The sequence below is a fragment of the Balaenoptera physalus genome (assembly GCF_965194825.1).
Source record: "Balaenoptera physalus genome assembly, chromosome: 4".
Classification (NCBI taxonomy): domain Eukaryota; kingdom Metazoa; phylum Chordata; class Mammalia; order Artiodactyla; family Balaenopteridae; genus Balaenoptera; species Balaenoptera physalus.
The window spans coordinates 144,003,453-144,027,341 of record NC_138891.1 but is presented as its reverse complement, the minus strand read 5'-3'; the positions used below and the strand labels follow the sequence as shown (position 1 = coordinate 144,027,341).

General features: G+C 45.6%; 1 protein-coding gene across 3 annotated transcripts; it reads left to right on the top strand.

Moving 5' to 3' along the window:
- Window positions 1-54: 54 nt before the first annotated feature.
- On the top strand, window positions 55-12,974 carry U2AF1 (U2 small nuclear RNA auxiliary factor 1). 3 transcript variants are annotated; one of them, XM_082460701.1, is made up of 8 exons: window positions 55-213; window positions 3,663-3,750; window positions 7,058-7,124; window positions 10,512-10,561; window positions 10,714-10,812; window positions 11,353-11,474; window positions 11,565-11,657; window positions 12,690-12,974. In XM_082460701.1, exons 1-8 carry the CDS (start codon window positions 170-172, stop codon window positions 12,829-12,831), a joined length of 705 nt encoding a protein of 234 aa, XP_082316827.1. In that variant the 5' UTR covers window positions 55-169; the 3' UTR covers window positions 12,832-12,974. The 3 variants fall into 3 exon arrangements, with proteins under 3 accessions (XP_082316827.1, XP_082316825.1, XP_082316826.1); XM_082460699.1 differs by having other exon boundaries at window positions 11,353-11,486; XM_082460700.1 differs by lacking the exon at window positions 7,058-7,124 and adding an exon at window positions 6,175-6,241 and having other exon boundaries at window positions 11,353-11,486.
- Window positions 12,975-23,889: the final 10,915 nt, after the last annotated feature.

Genomic DNA, 23,889 nt, shown 5'->3' with positions numbered 1-23,889 from the left:
GCGCGCCAAGCCCCGCCCACGCGCAGGCAGCGTCTCTTCCGATTGGGCAGCGCCGCCAGGACGTCGGCGTGGGGCGAGAGTCGTCGCGTCCGGGTGACGTCTCCCGCGGGCGTCGGGAGGGGTCGTCGGCGTCCGCAGCAGTGTCGGCGGCCGCGGCGGCGGGTGGGAAATGGCGGAGTATTTGGCCTCCATCTTCGGCACCGAGAAAGACAAGTGAGTGAGAGCCGGCCGCCGGGGTCCCGGGTCAGGGGGGCGGGAGGCGTGCGGCGGGGCTCGGCGGCGGGGCCCGGGAGGCGGCGGGAGGCCCGGCGGGCCGGCGGGGGGAGGGGCGGGCGGCTCTTCCGGCCTCGGGAGTCGCGCGCCGCCGCCTCGTGCGCCCGGGCGGGCGGGCGGGCGATGGGTCGGGCGGGTGGCGGGCTTCCGCTTGGGCGGCGTGGCCTCTCCCGCCGGGGGCTGCTCGGCGGCCCACCTACAGGCGACCCTGGCCCCCGCGCCCCTGGCACTCGGAAGCCGCCTCGAGTTGTGCTGAAGTTGTCAACATTAACGATTCCCCCAACTTTCATCTTTTAATGTCGAGTCGAGCAAGCGGTAGTACAGGCTTCGCCCGCGTTAAATCGTTAGATAACTTAGAGTCCTAACTGTTAGGGTTTTATCCGCTTCACGAGCTTCTTGTGTGAGTTAAGCGGTGATCGGGCTGATCATAAGGACATTTGATGTGAAAAAGTATTTTGGAGATTACGGGTTTAACCAACCATAAAAGACATAACCTGATTTTAAAATACTTTAAGATGCAATTCCAATATAAGAGTAAGATGGGTGTTTTTTCTTTTTTTAGGTTGTATATCTTTCGTAATCAATTGTTAGATTAAAAGTAAAACATATAATTTTGACTTTGCCACGTATTAATTTCCAGTTTATTCACTGAAGTTTAGACTAAAGGGGATGTTTCCGGACATTTTAGAGGATAATTCTTACTTTGAAAACCCAAAGATTAAGCTTAATCTATTTGAATAAATGGTTAACATCTTGGGATTCTTTAGGGCTGTACAGGGCTTACGTGAATATGTTTTTAATGATAAACTCCTAAGTTTGCTATAGATAATGTTTTAATACCACTTGATCAAACACTTTAAATTGTTTCTGTTTTCCAGGATGCAGTTTACCTTGTAAAATGTCTTCTTTTACACATTCTAGAATCTCCTGTGTTGTTTGGAAGAGGGGGTTATATTTTTTCCTAGCAAAACTCACAAGACAAAAGCATCAGTCATACTCACTCCAGAAACATTAATTGAGTGTCAACTCAAGGCCAATCTCTGGGGACTCAAAGATGGGTAAAATTTGGATCTTGTTCTCAAGGAACTCACGGAGTGAGAGGGTACTTATCATGTAAAGGATAACTAAAGTAAAACGCATTAAAATGTATTAAGTGCTATGGAAGAGGTGTGTGCCCCGAAGGCTGTGGCTCCAGAGGCAGCAGCTTGGGGAACATGATCTTGAATGGATTGGCCAGCTCTGCTGGAAAAAGAGGCTTCTCGGAGTTCGCTGAAGAGCATGCAGTGTTAATTTCACTCTTGAGCTTACGTTAGTGTGGGCCATGACTTAGGTCCCATGCAGTTTTTTTCCGTTGTTCTGGTAAAAAGCTGCATATGGTGGTGTCTTCGCTGTTGCTCTATGAAACTCTTACTTCAGAGGTTCATTTCATATAGTCATTCTATAAATAACCACATTTCAATCTGTTGGTGCTGTATTGTAAAAATCATGGCTATAATTCAGGAAACTTGTTTATTTAATCTAGGTTTCTCATTTCAGGGAGACATGGGGTTTTAGTTTCCAGGAAACATCTCGACTCCTAAAAAATGAAGATGATGATTCCCGCTTACCTTTTTCTTTTCTTTTCTTTTCTTTTTTTTTTTTTTTTTTTTTTCCAATTTAAGCTGGAAGTAAAATGTAGGTCTATACCAATTAAAAATATTTAGCTAATTACACATGTGAGGTTATGGACATTTTCTAAATCTAAGCATAGATTAGCCTTTCTAATATCTTCTCTGTGATAGTAAATCACATCTTTTCTTTTACATCTTTTCATTTTATTTCAGCAGTTTAATGAGCACACTAGAGAAGTTTTGACTGATAGACTAAATTCAGTAATTAACTGGGCATAATGAAAAGAGAGTCATCTCTGGAAGTACAGGACCAAGGATTGTTTTAATTATATGGAATAGTTGGGTATTAATTGTTGAGATGGGTTTTGTCTATTCTGGGATATTCTTAAAATAAGTTCTTTATTTTCGAGTGACTTCCTGAAGATGTAATGTTATATACTCAAGTGAAATAATCTGAAGCAAGAGCTATAAGTTTGCAAATACATGTAGTAATCATTTTCCTCTCCTGATAAATTCAGACTTTTCCACTTTTATTGCTATCTAATAGTAAATCAATGGCTAGTTGATCTTCATGGTTCATCAGATTTCACTGAGGCCCTTTGACCTTAACTCTGGATGGCCCTTGCTAAAAACTTGAATCTACAGGGTAACTTTCCCACCTCTGCAAGTCTAAATTTGAATGGGGCCCACTAGTAAGAGTTCATAATTCATCACAGATGGATTATGCTAAGCCACCTTGCGTTGCTGTCACGCTGGCTGGAGTGCTAGTTTTGATTTTATCTGGATGGCCCAAGTATTGGAGCATTTTAAGGGAGGGCTTTGCGATATGGGGACAGAAGGTGGCCTTGTGTAGTTCCTGCAGACGGGAGGGAGTTCCCCAATAGCTTGTTTTCAGTGTGTTGAAACCAGGGGGAATGGTTTACTTAGACCTCTTTTTGGAAATTTCCTATTGGTCTGGTGTCTTGGGTGAGGGAACCTGGACTTTGTGATTACTTAGATAATAATGACTACGTGTAATGAGCACACAGATGGTACATCTGATTCTGGTTCTCGGGACAGTGCCATGTTGGCATTTTCCTCAGTTTACAGATGGCTCCTGTGACCCGGACAGGGACGGGCTACTGGCCCAAGTCCAGGCAGCTAGTAGCAGACTCAGGATCTTGACCCCTCGCTACACTGTGTTGATGTCCTCAAGAGAACATTTCATCGTGGAAGACTAGAGAACAGATAGGTTTTAAGTTAAATACAGTTTTAGATTAACTTAACATACAGTTTAAGAGGAAACGATAGAGAAGTACAGTTGACCTTTGAACCACGTGGAGGTTGGGGTGCTGACCCTCTGCACCGTCGATAATCCAGTCTGAGTTTAACTTCTAGGCAGCCCATGTCTGCTGTTCCGAATCCTACGAGTCATCCAGCCATGGGTCGTGTAGTGCTGTAGGATTTAATGACTAAAAAAGCTGAATATAAGTGGACCTGCATAGTTCAAGCCCGTGTTGTTCAGGGGTCAACTGTAGTTGAAAGTGGAGGGGATTCCAGTGCGGAGGAACCAGGTTAGAATTAGAGTGTTCTTCATTGAAAGAGTACCATGTTTTTGGAGGGGCAAATTGAAGCTGAGTAGCTCTAAAATATGGGAAGGTACCTATTACCAGTAAAAACAATGTGCCTATGTTTTTGTGAAGTAAAAGAAACGTAGTTTGACAGCATTTATCTTGTTGATGACATATTTCCATCTATTATCTTCCCAGCAAAATAATCAGCTCTTATTTTCCCTTACAGAGTCAACTGTTCATTTTATTTCAAAATTGGAGCATGTCGTCATGGAGACAGATGCTCTCGGTTGCACAATAAACCGACCTTTAGCCAGGTTTGTTTGTTTTTCCTTTTTTTTTTCCGTTTTCATGTAAATGATCAAAACTTCATGTACTTTACAGAGGCAGTTAATTTCCACGTGTTAATAAGCGGGGGTTTTTTCCTATAGTTTTATTTTCTATCTGTGTTCATAAATGTGTTTATTTAAATGAGAATGAGGCAGGTGAACCACCCCTAGCGGAAGGTCTGAGAGCACCATTCCCTGTTTTTGTCATTAGAAAAACTTGTTGGCTGTGACTGGTTTTCACTGCCTTACCACCCTCCCTGCCTCTAACAGGCGTGGGCTGGGAGGGGCGGCCGGGCCTGCGCTGCCTTCGCCTCTGCTCCGGGCGCTGGTAGATGCAGAGCTGGCTTTCTGCTCGATGCTCTCCAGGCAATAAAGACGCTGGCGCAATCGTCAGCAGAGCCGTCACACAGTGCGTGCAGGGGCTCTCCAGTACTCCCGGGTGTGTCCCCTCTGAGACCCCGGCCAAGGACACAGCAAGTCGTATCATGTCATTAGAAACACGAACAATGAAAGTTAACGTTAGAGACAGGCATTTACCTTCAGTTATTCATGGCCAGTCTGTTCAGTTAATTGAGAGATGCCTGTTGCCTTGGGCTTGGCTATGTTGTGAGTTCAGATCAGTCAGAAATGGTGATTTTTGATAGTTTATTTTTGGCTAATTGAAGAAAAGGCAAGGGTTTACACCCTGCAACAGATCCAGTGAATTAAAGGGAGAAAGCACCTCTGGGAGGAACAGAAAACTTCTGTCCGTGTTTACCTGAATGTTTGGATTTGAAAAGAATCTGTACTTAAGTCTTTCCAGACTGAGGGCCCTTGAGCTCCTTCAAGCCACCCGTGAAGTCTGAATGTGCAGCCTCAGAACCACTGAGTATAAGTATTTAGGAAAGTCAGTCAGTTGTAAGAAAGAGACGGTATTTTCTAACTTAATAGCTTTGAACATGTCTCTTTCGAAATTCAGAATATTGGAGAATTCACTTTACGTTTTCTGTTTGTTGTATTTTTTTTTTAAAGTGCTTCCATTTATGAACTAAATCTTCCCCACTAGGCCAGTGGCCATGATTCCGTTAAAGTTTGGTGGGGTCAGGTGTATGTGTTAACTTGAACATCTTGTTCTGATTCATTTGGTTGGATTTAGGTAATCCTGACCACCTGTGATTTTAATGGAACTGAATTACTCCCTTTAAGTGAAGTTTCTTTTATTATTAAACAGCCACTGCCAGCTGACCTGAGTGAGAGCTAAAGTGAATTTCCTGTTGGATCACTGGGCTCAGTATAGCTTTCCATCAGAGCTGTCACACACTGGTGATTCCAGTTAAAAACCAAGTGCGGTTGGCTTTGGGAACATCGGAGTCCTGAAGTGGTTGGCTCGGGGCGGTGTCAGTGGCTTGCAGAGAGGCCAGGCCCTGGGGGTGGGTCTGCGTGGTGGCAGCGGTGCTGCGTGGCTGGCGGGCATCCTCCCAGCTTGGTTTCCCAGAGCAGACCTGCGGCTGGGGGACCCGCACGACCACTCCCCTTGACCCCGCAGCTAGAAGCGGAGCCGGCCGGTTCTGTGAAACCACTTACAAAACTGCTTTGGATACACGTTGAGACTGAATGTTTATTTTCTTAAATCATGCTGTTTATTGGCTCAGCTTGTAAATCTCTAGTGTAATTGAGTGTGGGCTTCTTTCTAAGCTTTTACAGTGATGTGGACGTTAAGATTCATGTGATGCTAGCCTACTAACTTAAACATGGTTTGTTTTTTCAGACAACTTGAGTTTGAGAAGAACGGTACAATGTAAGGTTTCAAGTCTGCCTGATCCAGTTTAAAGCACAAGGGCTAAAAGGATTTTTTTCCCTTAAAAGAAGGATTGGAAAAGAGCAAATGTTTTAAGCTATTGTATTATGTAAACAGAGATCCCACCAAGAAAATGTAAATATGATAGGTGTCCACGAGAGTTAGGAAACCCATTCGGTGTGCCTGTTTCCTACGAGATCAAGAGAGCTTGATGGACTACATATACTTGGGTTATGCATTTGATTTTAAAATTTTTTTTCATATGGGGAATATGATTATAATGTGAATTTTTTGACATCATAGTGTCTGCTAGCTTGAAGTATGAGGAAATGTTAGTGCTCTATTATTTGCCTTGTCTTAAAACACTTCAGTGGCGTGGGACTACTCAAAATAACAATTACAGTTTCTTCTTGGTTGCTGGCTGACTTGACCTAAGTCACTTGACCTAAGTCACCGCTCAAACTCTGTTTTCATAATATGATGGTTTGGGTGTACTCTTCAGAAGACAAGTGTCTGACTTGCAGGAAACAAACAGCAGGCGTTGAGCCATTTGCAAACAAGTTGTCTCTTTGCAATTGTCTAATATATGCACAGCAGCCAGTAGAATTCCCCTTTTTATTTTTTTTTCCCCGCAGACCATCTTGATTCAAAACATCTATCGTAATCCCCAAAACAGTGCACAGACGGCTGACGGCTCACACTGTAAGTCCCACAGTTGGAGAAATTTTTTTAAAACAATGGTGTTAAAGAGCCCACTCTTAATTGAGACAAATAATGTTGGCTTCTGAGCTGCTGACATAGAGCTGTTGCAAACAGGACACGGTGCCGGAGGTCCTTGGCGCACACAGCAAGAACTTGATACTTGGCCGCGTTCAGCAGGCTGGCCGGGAGGTCACTGGCCGGACCTCTTCCCACCGTGGACGTTTGTTAACGAGAGGGGTCCGGCCCTGTGACACCCAAACGTCACCAGCCAGTCATTGGTCTTCACAGTGACTGAACCCCTGGCAATTATTAAGTTCTTTCTGTGAAATCAAAAACCTTAGGAATATTTAGGATTTAATAAGGTAAGTGGCCCAATAAGTGTGGGTTTTATTTCACCATTATAATTTTTCCTCTAGGAAGTAGAGATTTCATGATACGTAATTATTGTATTTCTCTAATCAGTTGGTACAGGCACTCTTTCTCATTTGTTCATTAAAAGTTTCCTATAACAGGAATGTTTTGGTAGCAGCCTGCCAAGTTGTTTGCATTCTTAACTGGACTGGAACTTTGAAACGGAGAGTTGTTACCGTCTGTGACAGAAATACAATATGAGCACGTCATGGGGTCTCTGTTGCGTTGCAGTGCCAGGGTGCTCCAAGGCAGCCACCAGCTGAGAGAAAACATCTCTGCTTCGAAAGAAAATAACTTGCTCTTTTTTCAGCACGGAGTCTGGACTGAAGTGATCGCCACAGGAAACCGGTTAAGTGTGTACATTTAATTTTCCATGATATAAAGTTGTTGCGTTTTGTATTTCAGACCATTGCCCTCTTGAACATTTACCGTAACCCTCAAAACTCTTCCCAGTCTGCTGACGGTTTGCGCTGTAAGTTCATACAAGTTCCTTCCCTGGTTCCCTGGGCTTGCGTGTCAGAGCTCAGCGTCAACTCCATCTGGTCTGCCGCTGTAGTGTCAAGGACCACCTTTCACTAGAGGTGTCGAGAGCTTATGTCCCACTGACCCCATGGAAACCTCTGTTTGAGATTGGGACTCGTGCCCACTTATTTAGGAAGGAAAAAGGGACTGGAGAGGGTGCCCTTTACAAGAGCGTGGAGCTGCTGCTCTTCCTTCCGGTACCTTGGCCGTCATCCGGGGGGAATGTGTGTCAGCTTAAATGTGGACTCACGTTCTTCCCGCTTAACAGGCAAAGTTTCTCTGACTTAAAAAAAATTGTTCTGAAATTGTTTTTCAGATTTTTTTTCTTATTAGACTTTTTCCCCCTTAAACTCCGTTTTGGAGATGATGCTTTTAACTGCGAGAGCCCTGTTGTGAGAAGGCTTCCCACGTGGGGCCCTCCACGCGGCACTGTCCCCGAGTGCAGCACAGTCCTGGTGGGCTCCTGTCTTCCTCAGATGCTTTATGTAGGTGTTTCCAACTTCAGGAGTTAGCTTATTACATTTGGGAAGTAAAGGATACTTGGTAGGGAATAGCTCTAGACCGGGCATTCAGTAGACATTACTGGTTTCTTCAGGTAATGGGAAGTGCTGAATTTAAGTTATGGATGTGGTATTTACTGAGGGGTATCTTTTAGGGAACAGGAGAAATATTACTATCTCTGGAAAGTTAAACTACAGTTTAAGTTTTACAGCTGTTGAACCGTAGAGTGGATTTAGTCATCTGAGGATAAACTGAAACGAACATCCTGGACTCGTGTTAAAATCAAGGGGTCCAGACCAAAGGGTAGATGCTTCTCATGCACCAATTTGTTTTGAAGCTGTAAAAAATAGATCACAGAATAAACACCACGAGGTACCTTTGGATAGCCACAAACCTGGATCAAATACACCCTTGGCCCGGAGCCCCTCAGTTTATAGGGTGACCTACAGTGGGTGAAATGGTCCCAGCAGCCACCACCTCCTCAAGCTGGCCCCAGACTGGGAGGCCTCCCAGTTCCGTGTGTGTGCGTGCACGGTGCTTGTGTCTGCAGGGGAGGGACTGGTACATTTTTCCTGCCGAGACACTAAATGTTTTTCAATGCTAATGCTGACCTGATAGAGAATTAATTTCTTTGCCTGAATCTGATGGTAGCAGGATTTACTTGGTAGCCCTTGATTTAAAATACCTGGTTTTCTGTTTTTTAAAGAAATAAGTCAATGGGTGGAAGAAACTGTTTCTCTGTGGACTGATTAAATAATTTTTGTAACAGCCCTACCCTGGGGTAGAAATGAATGAGAAGTAGATGACTGAGTTATGACAGTTAATCACTCTTTGCCCTGCTTGTTTTCTCGGGGATGCGTATGCTTTATTGACAGAAGAATGTTGCATTAGTTCTCTGTGTCTATATTTGCGATTCACAGGACTCTTGTTTTGCATATGCTACAAAAATAAAAGTTTAGCTGTACTAAAGACTACAATTCTGGGGTCCAGATTGTACAAATTAAACACAATTTGGATTCTACAATTTAGCTAGGTTCATCAGTTTCCTAAAATTACTGGCTCTTTTTAACGTACCCTTTTATCTGTAGAAAAATAAGCTATCTTTGCTCGGATTAAACTTAAATATGAACCCCAGTTTAAGAGCGTTTCTGTAAGAAAACTGGGTACTTATTTAAAATATATTGAGTCGTGTAAATACTCTTTTAGTTGAGCAGTTTTTTAATCACTCATCTCTGCCTTTTAGGTCATTTTGATTGACTCAAGAATTTTAACCAGAGTATAGGAGATAAGATATGCCCACTATCAAGCATTTTAAAATATGAACTTGACATAAATTTTTAAAATACGATATTCTGTTATATAGTAACAGAATAGAAATTCTAAGAATATAGCCAGTATTTTAACAGCCACCAAAATTTGATTCTCAATATTGCTAAAACTTTTTGAGTGTGTGAATATTTTCTGTCTTCTCATTTTTTCTAATGTGGAGAAGGAAATTTTAAACATTAAAATCTGCCCTTGGAATGGGCTTCACTTGACTAGCTTTTCTGTTGTTCAGAACTTGATTTCTGTTCAGGGAAGAAGGTACGTTCACAATAGCTTTTAAATCGACACGAGCTGTCGAGTAGCCATTGTTGCCTAATGCATTCAGTAAGTTCTGTGTGCTAATGCAAGCTGGATTCCTAGAAATTCAAAAATAACTAAAATGCAGGGACACCCCCCCGCCCAGCTCCAGTGGCAAGAAAGTGAACTTAAATCATTGTCAGAATCAAAAACTGAAGTTAGTTCTTATCCTTGAGGTAAAAAGTTTTCCAGAGAGCTCGGGAACTGCTCACAGGCAGGGCAGGCAAAGCAGTGTGGATAGAGCCCATGGCCACAGCCCAGCGCCCTTGGCGGGTGCCCAGAGGGGACCGCCAGTCCAGGAGGCGGCCTGTGGAAGGTGACAATTAAAGACAGGCTGTCCCAGCCTCGAAGCCACTCTCTGGTCTGGCTGTTTGGAACGTCAGTTTACTGACACACCAGCTTTGTGCTTTCTCAGATTTAGGTTCAGAGAACGTTAGAGTTTGATGAAAAGATTTGGTAGGAGGATGACGAGGATAGAATGTAAATTTGCAAAATCTATCCACACACCTGACTTGATTTCACTTAGTGCATGTGGATTACGAAGAATAAACTTGATGAAAATAGTTTGAAATATAAAATAATGCTTTCTTCAACGAAGCATTGTAACTTTCCCTTTATGCGAAAGAGGGCGTTCAAAATACTGTAATTGAACTTGGTAATTATCCTACTGAGTCTTTATTTTCGGTCATTTGGGTTTTAATCGCATCAGAAAGAATTTTAATAACATTCTGTGTGGCTGCTAATTGGTAAAAGAAACTAGTCAGGAACATAAGCTTTTAATCATTTACCCTGATTTCAGCTTTCATTTTAACCTAATAAAGGAAAGGAAAAAAATCAGTGTGATTACTTGGCCTGTATCTTAAATCTAAAAAGGAAGAAAATTTTCATTTAAAAATTTCTTAATTTGAGAGTCAACCTTTTCCTCACACTTTCTGAAAATGTTGGCCCTTTGATGCTGATTAAAACCTGTTGTGATTTTAACATTTTAACAGCCAGAATTGAGATTGTCGTAAGGGGCATTTAAAAATCTCACCACACTTTAAAATTCCAACAAGTGGCTGTGTAATGCAGAGTCTTCAGTCTCCAGTAGGACGCAGCTCTCCTTTTCTCTCTAGATAATCTGATGTGTGTTGTGTAGCAGTTTGAGTTTAAGCGCAGAGCTGTCTCAGTCACGGCTCCCTGCTCTAACCAGCAAGATTTCTGTTGTTCACAGGTGCTGTGAGCGATGTTGAGATGCAGGAACACTATGATGAGTTTTTTGAGGTGAGCTGTTGACTGAAACCCCCTGACCTGTCGTTCACCCTCTGTATCTAGAACTAGGACTTTTCTCCATTAATAAAAATGCCTAGACGTGAGTTATGTTTGGTTACTCTTTTATCTCTGTTGTGACCCTCAAACCACTGTCCTCCCTTCAGGAGGTTTTCACAGAAATGGAGGAGAAGTACGGGGAGGTGGAGGAGATGAACGTCTGCGACAACCTCGGAGATCACCTCGTTGGGAACGTGTATGTCAAGGTAGGAGTGAGATGGCAAGTGGGACTGAGGAAGGGTTAGTGCCCTGAGCCGCTAACCTCGAAGTTCCACGTGCTCGGACCTGCCCGTGAATTCGATGCGCTGACCAGCCCTCGTTGGCTGTGGCTTGGGTCCGGTGGCCGGCCTGCGGGTGCCGGGAAGACGCAGGGAGGGTCCTGGTCGGCGGGTGTCTTCGGCTGTTGGTTAGCGGCTGTTGCACTGGGGAGAAGAAGCTGGTTTATATGTTTGGTTTCTTCTCCCCCCACCCCTTTTTTTTAATAAAACTTTCATCGCGTGCATAAATCATGACGTGTTCTTTTAACCAGTTGAATTTGAAAACCATGGCAATATACATGGCATGAGCGTGGACCGTAGAAAAATTAACTCGTTGTAAATAAAGGGTGGGCTGGCTCTTAAATTGCTCTCCGACGTTATCCCACCTGAATTACTTTACCTGTGAACATGTGACGCATAGTTGAGTCAGTAGTTGAAGACAGTTGTCATTGAAGTGTGGGCGGCAGCGTTTTTGCCTTGTCTTTTCAGTTCCGCCGTGAAGAAGATGCGGAAAAGGCCGTGATTGACCTGAACAACCGCTGGTTTAATGGCCAGCCGATCCACGCTGAGCTCTCCCCTGTGACTGACTTCAGAGAAGCCTGCTGCCGCCAGTACGAGATGGGGTAGGTGTGGGCAGGCCCCAGGGGCACCCTGGGCGGGTGGAGGGCATGCCCCGCATGACCCCGTCTGTTCTCCCGCAGGGAGTGCACGCGGGGAGGCTTCTGCAACTTCATGCACCTGAAGCCCATCTCTCGGGAGCTGCGGCGGGAGTTGTACGGGCGCCGCCGTAAGAAGTGAGTACTCGAGTGAACCGTGACCGTTTCTTAACCAAAATACTGTTTTCAAGTAAAGCTTGGCTTTCACGTCATTTCTCTTTAAAAGGCACTGCTTAGAACGTAGTGCATATTTTAAAATATAACATGTACTCTTTGAAGGACATTTTCCACGCACGCACGGCTTCCTCCTTGTCAGGTCGAGATCAGACCTTAGTAACTGAGGGAACCGTTAAGCTGGTGACCACTAAAATTAGGTTTGTTTACACGGTGTTTATTCTCAGATATCTGGACTTCCTTTACATGCTGCCTGTTTCCATTGGGGTTCCTTGGTTTTTATTGATTTGGGCAGGTTTCTTTGGCTGGGGGTGGGGGCACCGCCCTGTGGACCACCGACAGTTGGGCACCGTTACGTGTCTGGTCCTGTTGCTTAAGTGCAGGGGGTCGTGTCACCAAGCAGAGAAAAGGCCAAGGTGTCAGCGTAACAAGTGACTTCTCCTACTCAGACTGAGTTCTGGCCCCAGAGGGCTTCTCGTCCCTCTCCTGTCAAACAAGTATTTGGAGATGCAGACCTTACTGGTGATTGTTTCATTGTCAACAAAAAGAAGCATAGGAGAAAAAGAACCCTGGCCTCCCCTCGCCCACAGTGGGCCCGACGGACCCCGTCGCTGAGCTGCGTACACGTCGGGGCGGCGGCTTGGCTGGGGCGGGGCCTGAAACGGGGGTCAGACGTGGGGTGAGGGGCGTGTGCGTCCCGTTCGCTCTGGGTTAGGGTTTCCCCCGGCCGTTTGAGTTGGCGCCACAGGAGGATACGATAGAGAAGATGTCATAGCTCTTCAGTCTTCAGGTGCCCCTTTGTATCCCTGACACTTTAACATCTGAGGTGAGGGCACGTCGTACAGCTCCAGCTTGTGGCTTAATTGGCAGCGTTTTTCTCCTTTGTTGGCCTCGTCGGCGCAGTGAGCTGCCGTGTTCAGACGTGTCAGTCCCCGTCCTGTGTGTTGCGTCCTGCGGTGTGGGTGCCATGGTGTCCTTTCCTGTCCTTGGTTGCAGGCATAGATCGCGGTCCCGCTCTCGGGAGCGTCGCTCTCGGTCTAGAGACCGTGGCCGCGGCGGCGGCGGCGGCGGTGGCGGCGGGGGACGGGAGCGCGACAGGAGGCGGTCGAGAGACCGAGAGAGATCTGGGCGGTTCTGAGCCGTGCTGTTCTTGCCGCCTGTCCACTGGGAAGTGTCGTCCGTCGTTGGTTGACCGAGCCAGTTCATAATGGGAGTTTTTTTTAAAAAAACAACAAAAAAAACAAAGATGGGTTTCTGAATAAAATTTGTAGTGATACAGAATTCCTGTGTGACTGATTTCTTGTGCCAAGTCTTTGTTTCCAGTCTCTTCCTTTACAGACCTGCACATACATCATCAGCCCTTGAGGTGAAGGTATTACATCAGTCACTTCGTGTATAAATGACACACCTACCAGTTAAGGGAAAATTCATATGCGAAAAAGGCCTGTTTCTTGTGATCTGCATGTTAACAGGTAATCCAGTGTTTCTCTTCTGAAGCTGTTAGCCGACTGGAGTGGAGCCTGCAGTGTTGGGTTCTTATCCGTGAGCTTCTGGTTTTGCTCCAGGGGCCGCCTTGTGTCCTGAGACACGGGTGGCACATAACACGGGGATGCGCTCAGGCCCTCGCGTTTCTGTTTCACCTACTGGTGGCTGCGTCGTAAACCACTAAGGGACAGGAGCACAAGCCCTGTGATCACATCTGCCTCGGCAGAACCTTCCTGTCTGGTGTGTCACCTTCCCAAACCATCTTCGTCATGGCAACGCAGGGCAGTGTGACTCGGGGCAGCCGTGGAGTTGTGTCCCGGTTCCTGCCGTGGCCGCGCCTCGGCTGGGAGCACAGGGATTCTCTTAAGAGAAAGTCTTACCCAAAGGCAAACCGAAACACGGTTCCAGGTGACCAGCACGCGGCACTGCACGGCATCCCCGTGTTTCCGCACGACAGCCCCAAGCACAGTCTCCCGCAGGCGTCCGACCCTCTTATCCGTTCCTGGGAGGTGTGCCTGCCGAGTGGGGGGAGACACCCTACTTCCCTGACCAGTTTGTTTCATGGAAGTCAACTTTTATCTGATAAATTATAAAAAGTGATTTAGTGATTACGTTAGTTTTGTTCAGGTTTGCTGGCTTGAAAGTTTGGGGTTTTTTTGTTTTTTTGCAGTAGTAGGCAGATGATTTTGGATAAAGTGGCACTTTGAGTTGGTGGTCTAGGAAGTTATCTTTAAATCATTTTTCATACTCCCAAAAAAGTCAGTACCAGTACTTCAGATTTTCTACCTAAGTTTGGTCAGAGTTGTGGAAATTAGTCATTTCCACTGCATCTGAAGGAGGCAACGTGACAAAATTTTTAATTTGTATTTCTTAACTTTGATTAGAGTCACCTTTTCCTGTGGACGTCTCTAGTTTCAAAAGTAAATGAAGATCCCTGGTGGTCCAGTGGTTAAGAATCCGCCTTCCAACGCAGGGGACTCAGGTTTGATCCCTGCTCGGGGAACTAAGATCCCACATGCCGCAGGGCAACTAAGCCCGTGCGCCACAACTACTGAGCTCACGTGCCTCAACGAGAGAGCCCGCGTGCCACAACTACAGAACCCACACGCCACAGTGAAAGATCCCGTGTGCAGCAACTAAGATCCGTTGCAGCCAAAAATAAACAGGCTTTTTTTTTTTTTTTTTTTTTTTAAAGTGTCTTGAAAACTTTGTCACCGAAGTCAGAAAGAGGAGCTTACAAAGTAAAGGGAAAGGAGCCCTGCCGCCCCACCCTCCATACCCTCATGCAGGTCTGGAGTGAAAGGCCGTTGAGGGCAGTTTGGGCCTGAAGCTGCCCCGTGTTGCCACTGGTTTGGGCATGCTTGGACCTACCCACGTCAGCAAAGAGCAGCTCAGTAGATAAGCCCAAGTAAAGGCAGTAGGTCCCGGGTCCAAGGGGGTTTTTATTTCTAAAAAGTGGGGGAGCTTCCCTGGTGGGCAGTGGTTAAGACTCTGCCTGCCAATGCAGGGGACACGGGTTCGAGCCCTGGTCCGGGAAGATCCCACATGCCGCAGAGCAAGTAAGCCCATGCACCACAACTACTGAGCCTGCGCTCTAAAGCCCGCAAGCCACAACTACTGAGCCTGCGCTCTAGAGCCCACGAGCCCCAACTACTGAGCCCGTGTGCCACAACTACTGAGCCTGCGCTGTAGAGCCCACGAGCCACAACTACTGAGCCTGCGCTGTAGAGCCCGCGAGCCACAACTACTGAGCCATGAACCACAACTACTGAGCCCACATGCCTAGAGCCCATGCTCTGCAACAAGAGAAGCCACCGCAATGAGAAGCCCGCGCACCACAACGAAGAGTAGCCCCCGCTCGCCGCAACTAGAGAAAGCCTGCACGCAGCAACAAAGACCCAACGCAGCCAAAAATAAGTAAATAAATAAATAAATTTATTTTTTTTAAAAAAAGCCACTTGAAATAATTGTGATTTGTAATGAGGACGGGCCCAAATATTACTGCAAAAGTTTCTTGTCCTGAATATTACACGATGTATATTAAGACTGAAACCAAATAGAGAATAGCTGCTGAAACAGACTCTTAAATACAGTATCAACACATTTAATTCAACAGTTGTGTTGAATTACTTCAATTAATTTTTACAGCCTTTTTTTTTTATTTTTGCTTGCTGTTTTGATACAGGTGTAGCAAGCTTACCCTATGCATGTGTGTATATATAATAGTTGAAAATCATTTTAAATATTTCAAACATTGGCGTTTGAGGTCACCACCACTATTGATTGGAGAAAATTCACTTCCTTTGAACAAGATAGTATTGGAGAAAGGGTTGCTGGTGTTGGCACTGCAGTATCACTTTTTCCCTTCTCAGTTCAGGAGTCCTTATTTACCAAAAGGGGATGAAACAACAAATGATTTTTTTTTTTTTTAAGTCTATTCAAAACACAGAAAACACTGGTATTATAAATGTGCTTCTAGAGCCTTTGTAATGGAAAGTCAGGCTGGGGTCTTGGCAGTGAGAGTGTCACATGGCACTCAGCGGGGCTGACCCTAGTGAGGTTGGCTTTGTTCAGTCCAGTGGTTCCCAGTCTTGGGGGTTTTCAGACCATTTAGATTTTCCCAAAGAAACAACATAGGATTGTCAATATAAGATTCTCAACTTCTGGTTTGCTAAGTGGGACTTTTTAAATTGCTCTCATCAAATTTCACCCATCATTTCCTGAAAGAGCATTTCAGTTTTTTATTATGAAGGTTTTTTAAACATACTCAAAAATAGAGAAATTGTGGTGAAGCCCCAGATACTTAAACCTTGTGTACGTAAAATGTTTGCATCCCTGAAACGTAAGGACTTTTCCATGCTGCCGCCTCAGGAAAGCACAGCCCGGAATAAACTTGGCTCCATGAACCACAGTGCTTTGCCTTTCCTTTTGTAGCTCCTGGGGTTGGGGTGTAGCAGCACCGTCCATCAAGGTGTTGTGGCCTGTGTGTGTGCGTGTGTGTTTGCGTGCGTGCTTGTGCACCAGCCAAAAGTGAGCAAGGCGGAATAAATGCCTTGTGGGCACTTGGCATTTTTGGCTGGCATTTCAGGGCAAAAATTAGGCAAAGCTCTACACTTGAGAAAAGGATGCGCAACCAGAAGAGGCGCTTCAGAAGACCAGGTGCTCCCAGAACTCTTGGGTCCAGCCAGGCAACTTGGGAAGAGGGCTGGGGTTTGTCTAGGGGCGCGGGGATTAGGTTCTCTGAGGGCTTTGGAAGTGGCAACAGGAACTAGTCCTGGAGGCTGAATTCCTGTGCCTGTCAATCCAGACACAGGCAGCATGGAACAAAGCAGGAAGAGAAGGCACCTTGTTGGATCCGGCTTTTTATTCCAGTTGATCTACATAACCTTTTGAGAGAGAGGAGGGAACAGCCCTAGAAATCAGGTAAATTGATCAGGTTGTCCTAGTGCAAGTAAAAGCAGATACGGTGAACTAGTTACAGCAACAAAAATAGAGGATGTATTGCCTGTGTTGACCCAAAACACATAGACTGCCAGTTATTTCTCCAGCAAAGATGGGCTTTTTCAGGATAAGCAGAGAATCCAGCTGGGGTCTGTAGCCGTGGGGAGCCACGTGCAAGTCCCGCACCGCTCCAGCTGTAGTTCTCTGCCTGCTCCGCCCCGTAGGGGTTTGCATCGCCCCAGGCCAATAGCGAGCCGGCTGCAGCTTCTCCAGGCTTCACGTTCCAGAGGAAGGACACCTTCCCCCAGGGCACCCAGCACCTGGCGTCTCATTGACCCAAATTGGTGCTGCTTATAGCTTCCAAATTCTTCATATGAAATGAGTACGATACTGATAAAATCTCGCAAAAATGGGACACACACACACACAGAAAACTACAGGGGAGTCTCAGTTCTGAATATGGATGCAAAAGTCCTAAACACGGGCAAACAGAATCTAGCAGTATATTAAATATGCCACAAGTGGGATTTTTTTCTAGGAATTAAGGATGAATGATAAATACTTAATTTGTTCTATTTAAGTTTTCTTAGGAGACTCCCAATCACATCTGTGTTGTATCTTGTAGCCGGCTGCATGATTGTCATACGTTTAATGAGCTGCACGATGCCTACCGCACAATACTTAGAGAACTGTTACGAGGTGAGCCCCCTAGTAGGTCCTGCCCAGGCAAGAAGTAGCTGCACTGGCCAACGCCCAGACCAGCCTCCCAGCCACAAAGCACCTCCCTCCTCAAGAAAACGACCATCTCAACATGTGTGGCCATCGTCTTGTTTCGTTTTGGTTTTATTAAACACTCTACATAGATAGACCTAGAGATTATCATACAAAGTCAAGTAAGTCAGACAGAGAAAGACAGATATCATAGGATATCACTTACATGTGGGATCCAAAAAACCGATACAAATGAACTTATTTACAGAAATAGACTCACAGACATAGAAAACAAACTATGGTTACCAAAGAGGAAAAGGGTGGGGGGTGGATAAATTGGGAGTTTGGGATTAACAGATACAGAATACTGTATATAAAATAGATAATCAATCGGACTTACTGGTGGCGCAGTGGTTAAGAATCCGCCTGCCAATGCAGGGGACACGGGTTCGAGCCCTGGTCCAGGAAGATCCCACATGCCGCGGAGCAACTAAGTCTGTGCACCACAACTGTTGAGCCTGCACTCTAGAGCCCACGAGCCACAACTGCTGAGCCCTCGTGCCACAACTACTGAAGCCTGCGCGCCTAGAGCCCATGCTCTGAAACAAGAGAAGCCACTGCAATGAGAAGCCCACACACCACAATGAAGAGTAGCCCCCGCTCGCTGCAACTAGAGAAAGCCTGCATACAGCAGTGAAGACCCAACGCAGCCAAAAATGAAGTTAGTTAATTAATTAATTTTTAAAAATCAAAAAGAATAAAATAGATAACCAACAAAGACTTACTGTATAGCACAGGGAACTATATTCGATATAATAAACTATGATGGAAAAGAATCTGAAAAAGAATGTATATATGTATAACTGAATCACTTTGCTGTATACCTGAAACATTGCAAATCAACTATACTTCAATAAAAACAAAACTAAAAAACAATCTAGGGAGTGGGAGGATTTGGGAGATTGGGATTGACATATATACAATATTGATTCTATGTATAAAATAGACAACTAATGAGAACCTACTGTATAGCACAGGGAACTCTACCCAATGCTCTGTGGTGACCTAAATGAGAAGGAAATCCAAAAAAGAGGGGATATATGTATGCGTACAGCTGATTCAATTTGCTGTACAGTAGAAACTAACACAATATTGTAAAGCAACTATACTCCAATAATAATGATAAAAAAATCTACATCGGCTTCACCAAACATTACAGTTTTGCCTGTTTTTGAATTTTATATAAATGCAATCATTGCATTTCGCCTTGCCTTGCTTTGACTCAGCTTGTCTGCAACATTCAATATGTTTTTGGACGCCGCTGACTTGAAATTTGCAGCTCGAGGCATATGAATCAAGTAGTTAATACATGTTACTGGCACAACGGACCAGCTGGAGGAACAGAAGGAGGAAGAGGAGGAGGGGTCAGTGGGGACACGTTCCCTGAGGCAGGAATGAGCTTGGACATGCGTGGATCAGGAAAGACTGGCGCTAGGCTGTGCTGTGGAAACACGTGGCCCTCATCCCCCCTCACCCCACATGTCGGCCAAGGGCCAGCTGCTCTGACTCCCAGCACCGTCATCTTCCCTGGGGCGGCTGGTGGGGCAGCCCCACCTGGATGGAGCGTGGCCAGCCCGCCGGCGCAGAGAGAGAGGAAAACCCTTTGCCGGTTCTTCAACTCTGATCAGAGAGACGCATGAACTTCCTTCCACACTTCATGGGTCAAAGCGAGTCACAAGGCCACTCAGCACTGCAGTGGGAGGGGTGCCAGAGGGAGGGGTCCTGGGGTGCTGGGTGCACAGCAGTATCCTCCAAAGCGCATTCAAGGCACAGCACACGGGAAAGAGAGTCAGGGCGGCATTGTACAGGGCCTCGTGAGCTCGGCAAGGACCTGGAGCTCGTTCTGAGTGGTGGGAAGGGTTTGAGCAGGAGGATTATACATTCTGATTCATGTTTCTGAAGTAGTGTCTCACCGCAGGGTGTTGGAAGGGGACCAGAGTGGAAGCTTCTGCTGTGGTCCAGGCAGGCGGGGAGGGCAGCTCGGACTGTGGCAGGTATTGGGGGCCGTTGAGTCTGGGACAGACGGTCTCCGTCCCCTTTGTCTTCTAGCTCTTCCAGTGGCTGCCGTGGCAGGTTGGCAGGTCCCTGGCTTCACCTGGCACGTCCCCAATGGATGGATGAGGTTGGTGCCTTTTCGTGCCATTGGCCATTTGCATGTCTCTGTGAAGCACCTGCTCAAGTCTCTGCCCATTTTAAAATCAAGTCGTTTGTCTTTTTCCTGTGTATTTTTAGCACTTCTTTACACAGTCGGAGTCCTTTGTTGAAGGTTGCAAATACCTATCCCGGTCTAGAGCTTCCTTTTCCCTCTCAGTGGTGGGATGAACGCATGTCTTCCAATGTAACTAGTCCAGTTCAGCAATATTTCTTCTGTGGACAGTGCTTTCTGGGTCCTGTTTAACACACCTTTGCTCCCGAGTTCCTGCTGATATTCTGCCTTCGCCATAAGCTTATTGTCTTAGCGTGCACACTTAGGGTACACGCAGGATTGCTCTCTGATAGTTTTGTGTGTATGGTGTAGGGGTGCTTGTTTTTCTACAGGGTTAGCACATGGCTCCAGCAACTTTTATTGTGGAAAGAGCCACAACCTCCCCTGCAGAGCTGAGGGGGCCTCTGTTGAATCAGGTGACCACACATGTAGATGGGTCCGTTTCCAGGTTCTCCAGTCCCGTGTACCTCCTGTGCCTCACATATAGTCAGAATGAAGGAGAGCCCATAGGACCTGCTGGTGGTCAGATGTGGTCAGAGAGAAGGTTCTAGGTCGCCTCCACGGGCTTTAACCTCAGCAGATTTTTTTTTTTTTTCTTTATCAATTTCACTACTGATAAAGCTGATTGGAGAACATGAATGTGGGTTTTAAGGCCCGTAGAACTCGTCCTACCACCTCCATCCATGGTTTGACCTTGGGGCAGCCCACCTGAGGGGCAGCCTGTGTCCGCAGGACATGCACAGTCTCCAGGATGCTGCCGGTGCCAACCTGGGGAGGGGCCAGGAGAGTTGGTCCCCAGGGTTCGCACCTTTTAAACTGATCAATGTCCTGCAGTCAGGAGAGAACGGACAAGTCAAGGGCCTCCGCCGAGCAGACCGCCACTCTCCTCTCCTGGGAAGGAGGGTGCGTGGGAGGAGAGGGGAGGGGGCGGCTCTGTGATGGGTGCTGCTTCCTTGTGGAAACACAGTACTGAGCTAAAGGGGCGTCACTCCCCACCCCAGGATTCCTCAGTGCTTTCTCCCAGCTCCCTGGGCGGAGGCGGGTGGGGTCCAGAGTGGGCTGGGGAGGGCTCATCCCTCAAGGCTGCCCTCCGTCACGCACGGGCCACGTCCCCAATACCCCTGCCCATCCTGTTCCACGGATGGGCGGTTGGCTTCATCCCAAGAAAGTTTCGAACAGGTGAGAACCATGCAGTAATCAAGGGCCGCCCTGAGGTCAAGGCTGAAACTTCACTCCCCTAGCACCTGTCTCCCCTGAGCCTCAGTCCCACTGTCCAGGGAGGCTTCCCAGTACCTGTGCAGGAGACCGAATGAGAACAAAGCCAGCAATCTGAAACTGCCGGAATTGAGAAAGTGTAACCCTCCTCCCACATCAAATCCCTAAGAGAGGGTAGTCCAAAGCCGAAATCACCTGCCCCCATAAAGTTCAAAGACATTGAAGCTCAAGGTCTCTTCCTCCTATGGCAACTTATGTAATGGAAGCTTCTCAGCCAAACAGTCCTGAGGCCACCAGGTGGCTGCCTTCCCGTGCACCTGTTCCAGGAGCAGCAGGACGGGCCTGAAAACACAGCCCTGCAAGTCCACGTGGCCCGTCAGGAGAGCTCCCTGCCCGGGACGTAAGAGCTGCACCCGTCCCTGGTGGCGGGTTCCTGGTGGCTGGATGACTCACGTGGATGGCACAGTATGGGTCTCGGGGGGACCTACCATGCCCCCCCACCCCGCTTGGGACTTACTGTTAGAGTGAGCTCAGGAGCTCTCACCTCTGAAACGGGGCCCCCATCTCAGGACAGACTGCAGTCTTTTGCTCAGAAGATGCCAGGCTCATCCAGGTGAACTTGGCTCACTCCCAGCTGGAGCTTCCTTGGCAAGCGTGTTCAAACCTGACACAGCAGAGCCTTAAACTCAGAAAATCCCCACCTGCATCTGGTGAACAGACATTCAGGCACCTGCTTCAAATCCCAGGTCTTTTTTTTGTTTGTTTAACAAGTTGAATCAAATGAAATTGCCATTTTTTTGTAGGTTAAAAATTGCCAAACATCAGCAGTTTCATGTGGGTCAACCTAACATATCCCAAGGCTGGGTTGATTGCCATTGCAAGACGGGCAAGAAAAGCAGAGATGCAGGCGTCCGACTGCCTGGGTCGAATCCTGGTTCTGCTCCCCTTTAGCTGCAGACCTTGGGCAAGTCACCCAACCTCTCCTCCTAGGATAGTTATGAAGATTCCATTAGTTAAAGTTAGGTAAAGTTCCTCGAACAGTGAGTGGCACGTACATAGTAAGTGCTCAAGCAGGGTTAGTTGTTGTTATTAGGGGTAACACTATTAGTAGCTGAAGGTAGGACATGGTGGTGTGGAGAAGGACAAGCAGAGGAATAACCAGGAGCCCTAATAGGCTTGTTTTACAAGGTGAGGACTTGACAGGTGGTGTAAGAAGTTACTGAGGACAGGCCTATATGGGAGAAGAATCTAAAAAAGAGTGGACATATGTATTTGTATAACTGATTCACTTTGCTGTACACCTGAAACGAACACAACAATGTAAATCAACTATACTCCAATAAAATTTTTTTAAAAATAAAAAATAAATAAAAATTTTCAAAAAGCCGTTACTAAGTACAAAACATACTCTGAAATTGACAAAACATTGCTGGGAAAACTAGAGTAGAGCTAAATAAATAGACCTCCCATGTTCATTCATGAACTAGAAAACTTATTCCCCAAATCAAAAAGAATAAAATACTTAGGAATAAATTTAATCAAGGAAGTGCCAGATTTGTACACTGAAAATTACAAAAAAATTGCAAAGAAATGAAAGAAAAACTAAGTAAGTGGAAAGTTATCCTTTGTTCACAGGTTGGAAGGTTTAACATTGTTAAGATGGCAGTACTCCCCCAAAACAATCTACAGATTCAGTTCAGTCCCTCTCACAATCCTAACAGCCTCTTTGTGCAAATGGAAAAGCTGATCCTAAAATTTTATGGAATTGCAAGGAAATCCAGATAGCCAAGGCAATCTTGAAAAAGAAGAACAAAGTTGGAAGACTTGCACTTCCTGATTTCAAAAGTTAGTACAAAGTTACAGTAATGAAAATGGTGTGGTACTGGCATAAGGATAGATGTATAGATCAACGAAATATTTAGAATTGAGGGTCCATAAGTAAACCCTAACATCTCTGGTCAATTGGTTTTGACAAGAGTGTCAAGACCAGTCAATGGGGAAAGAATAATCTCTTTAACAAATGGTGCTGGGACAACCAGTTATCCACATGCAAAAGAATGAAGTTGGATTCTTACCTCACACCATATGCAAAAAATTAAAGTAGATCAAAACTCTAAATATAAACCCATAAAACTCAACATGGTAAATCTTCACAAGCTTGGATTAGGCAGTGGTTTCTTAGGTATGACAGCAAAAGTGCAAGTCACAAAAGGAGAAAAAATAGATAAACTGGAGTTCATCAAAACTGAACACTTTTGTGCATTGAAAGACACTATCAAGAAAGTGAAAAATATGCCTCACAGAATGGGAGAAAATATCTGCAAATTATATATCTGATAAAAGGTCCAGTATCCAGAATATAAAAAGAGTTCTCACAACTCAACAACAAAAAGTCAGACAACCCAAGTAAGAATGGGCAAAGGATCTGAATAGACACTTTTCCAAAGAAGATATACAAATGACCAACAAGCACATGAAAAATGCTCAACATCACTTGTCCTTAGGGAAACGCAAATCAAAACCACAATCAGATAGCACTTCACACCCCCTAGGATGGCTAGGATCAAAACAAGGAATGATGGGAAGTGTTGTGAGTGGGTGAACAAATTGGAACCCTCCTACATTGCCGGTGGGAGTGTAACATGGTGCAGCTGTGTGGAAAACAGTTTGGCAATTTCTCAAAAGGTTAAACACAGAATTATCATATGACTGAGCAACTCTATTTTTAGGTATATATCCAAGAGAAATGAAAACATATATCCATACAAAAAGTTGTACATGAGTATTCATAGCAACATTAGTCATAATAACCAAAAGGTGGAAACAACATAAATGTCCATCAACTGATGAATAGATAAATAAAACATTGTATAGCCATACAACAGCATTTTATTGGACAATAAAAAGAAAAGTACTGATACATGTGACAACATGGATGAACCTTGAAAAGCATGCTACGTGAAGGAAGCCAGTCACAAGCGACCACAAGCTATACGATTCCATTTATATGAAATGTCCAGAGTAGGCATATCTAGAGAGACAAAGTAGATTAGTAGTGGCCAGGGACAAACACTGGGG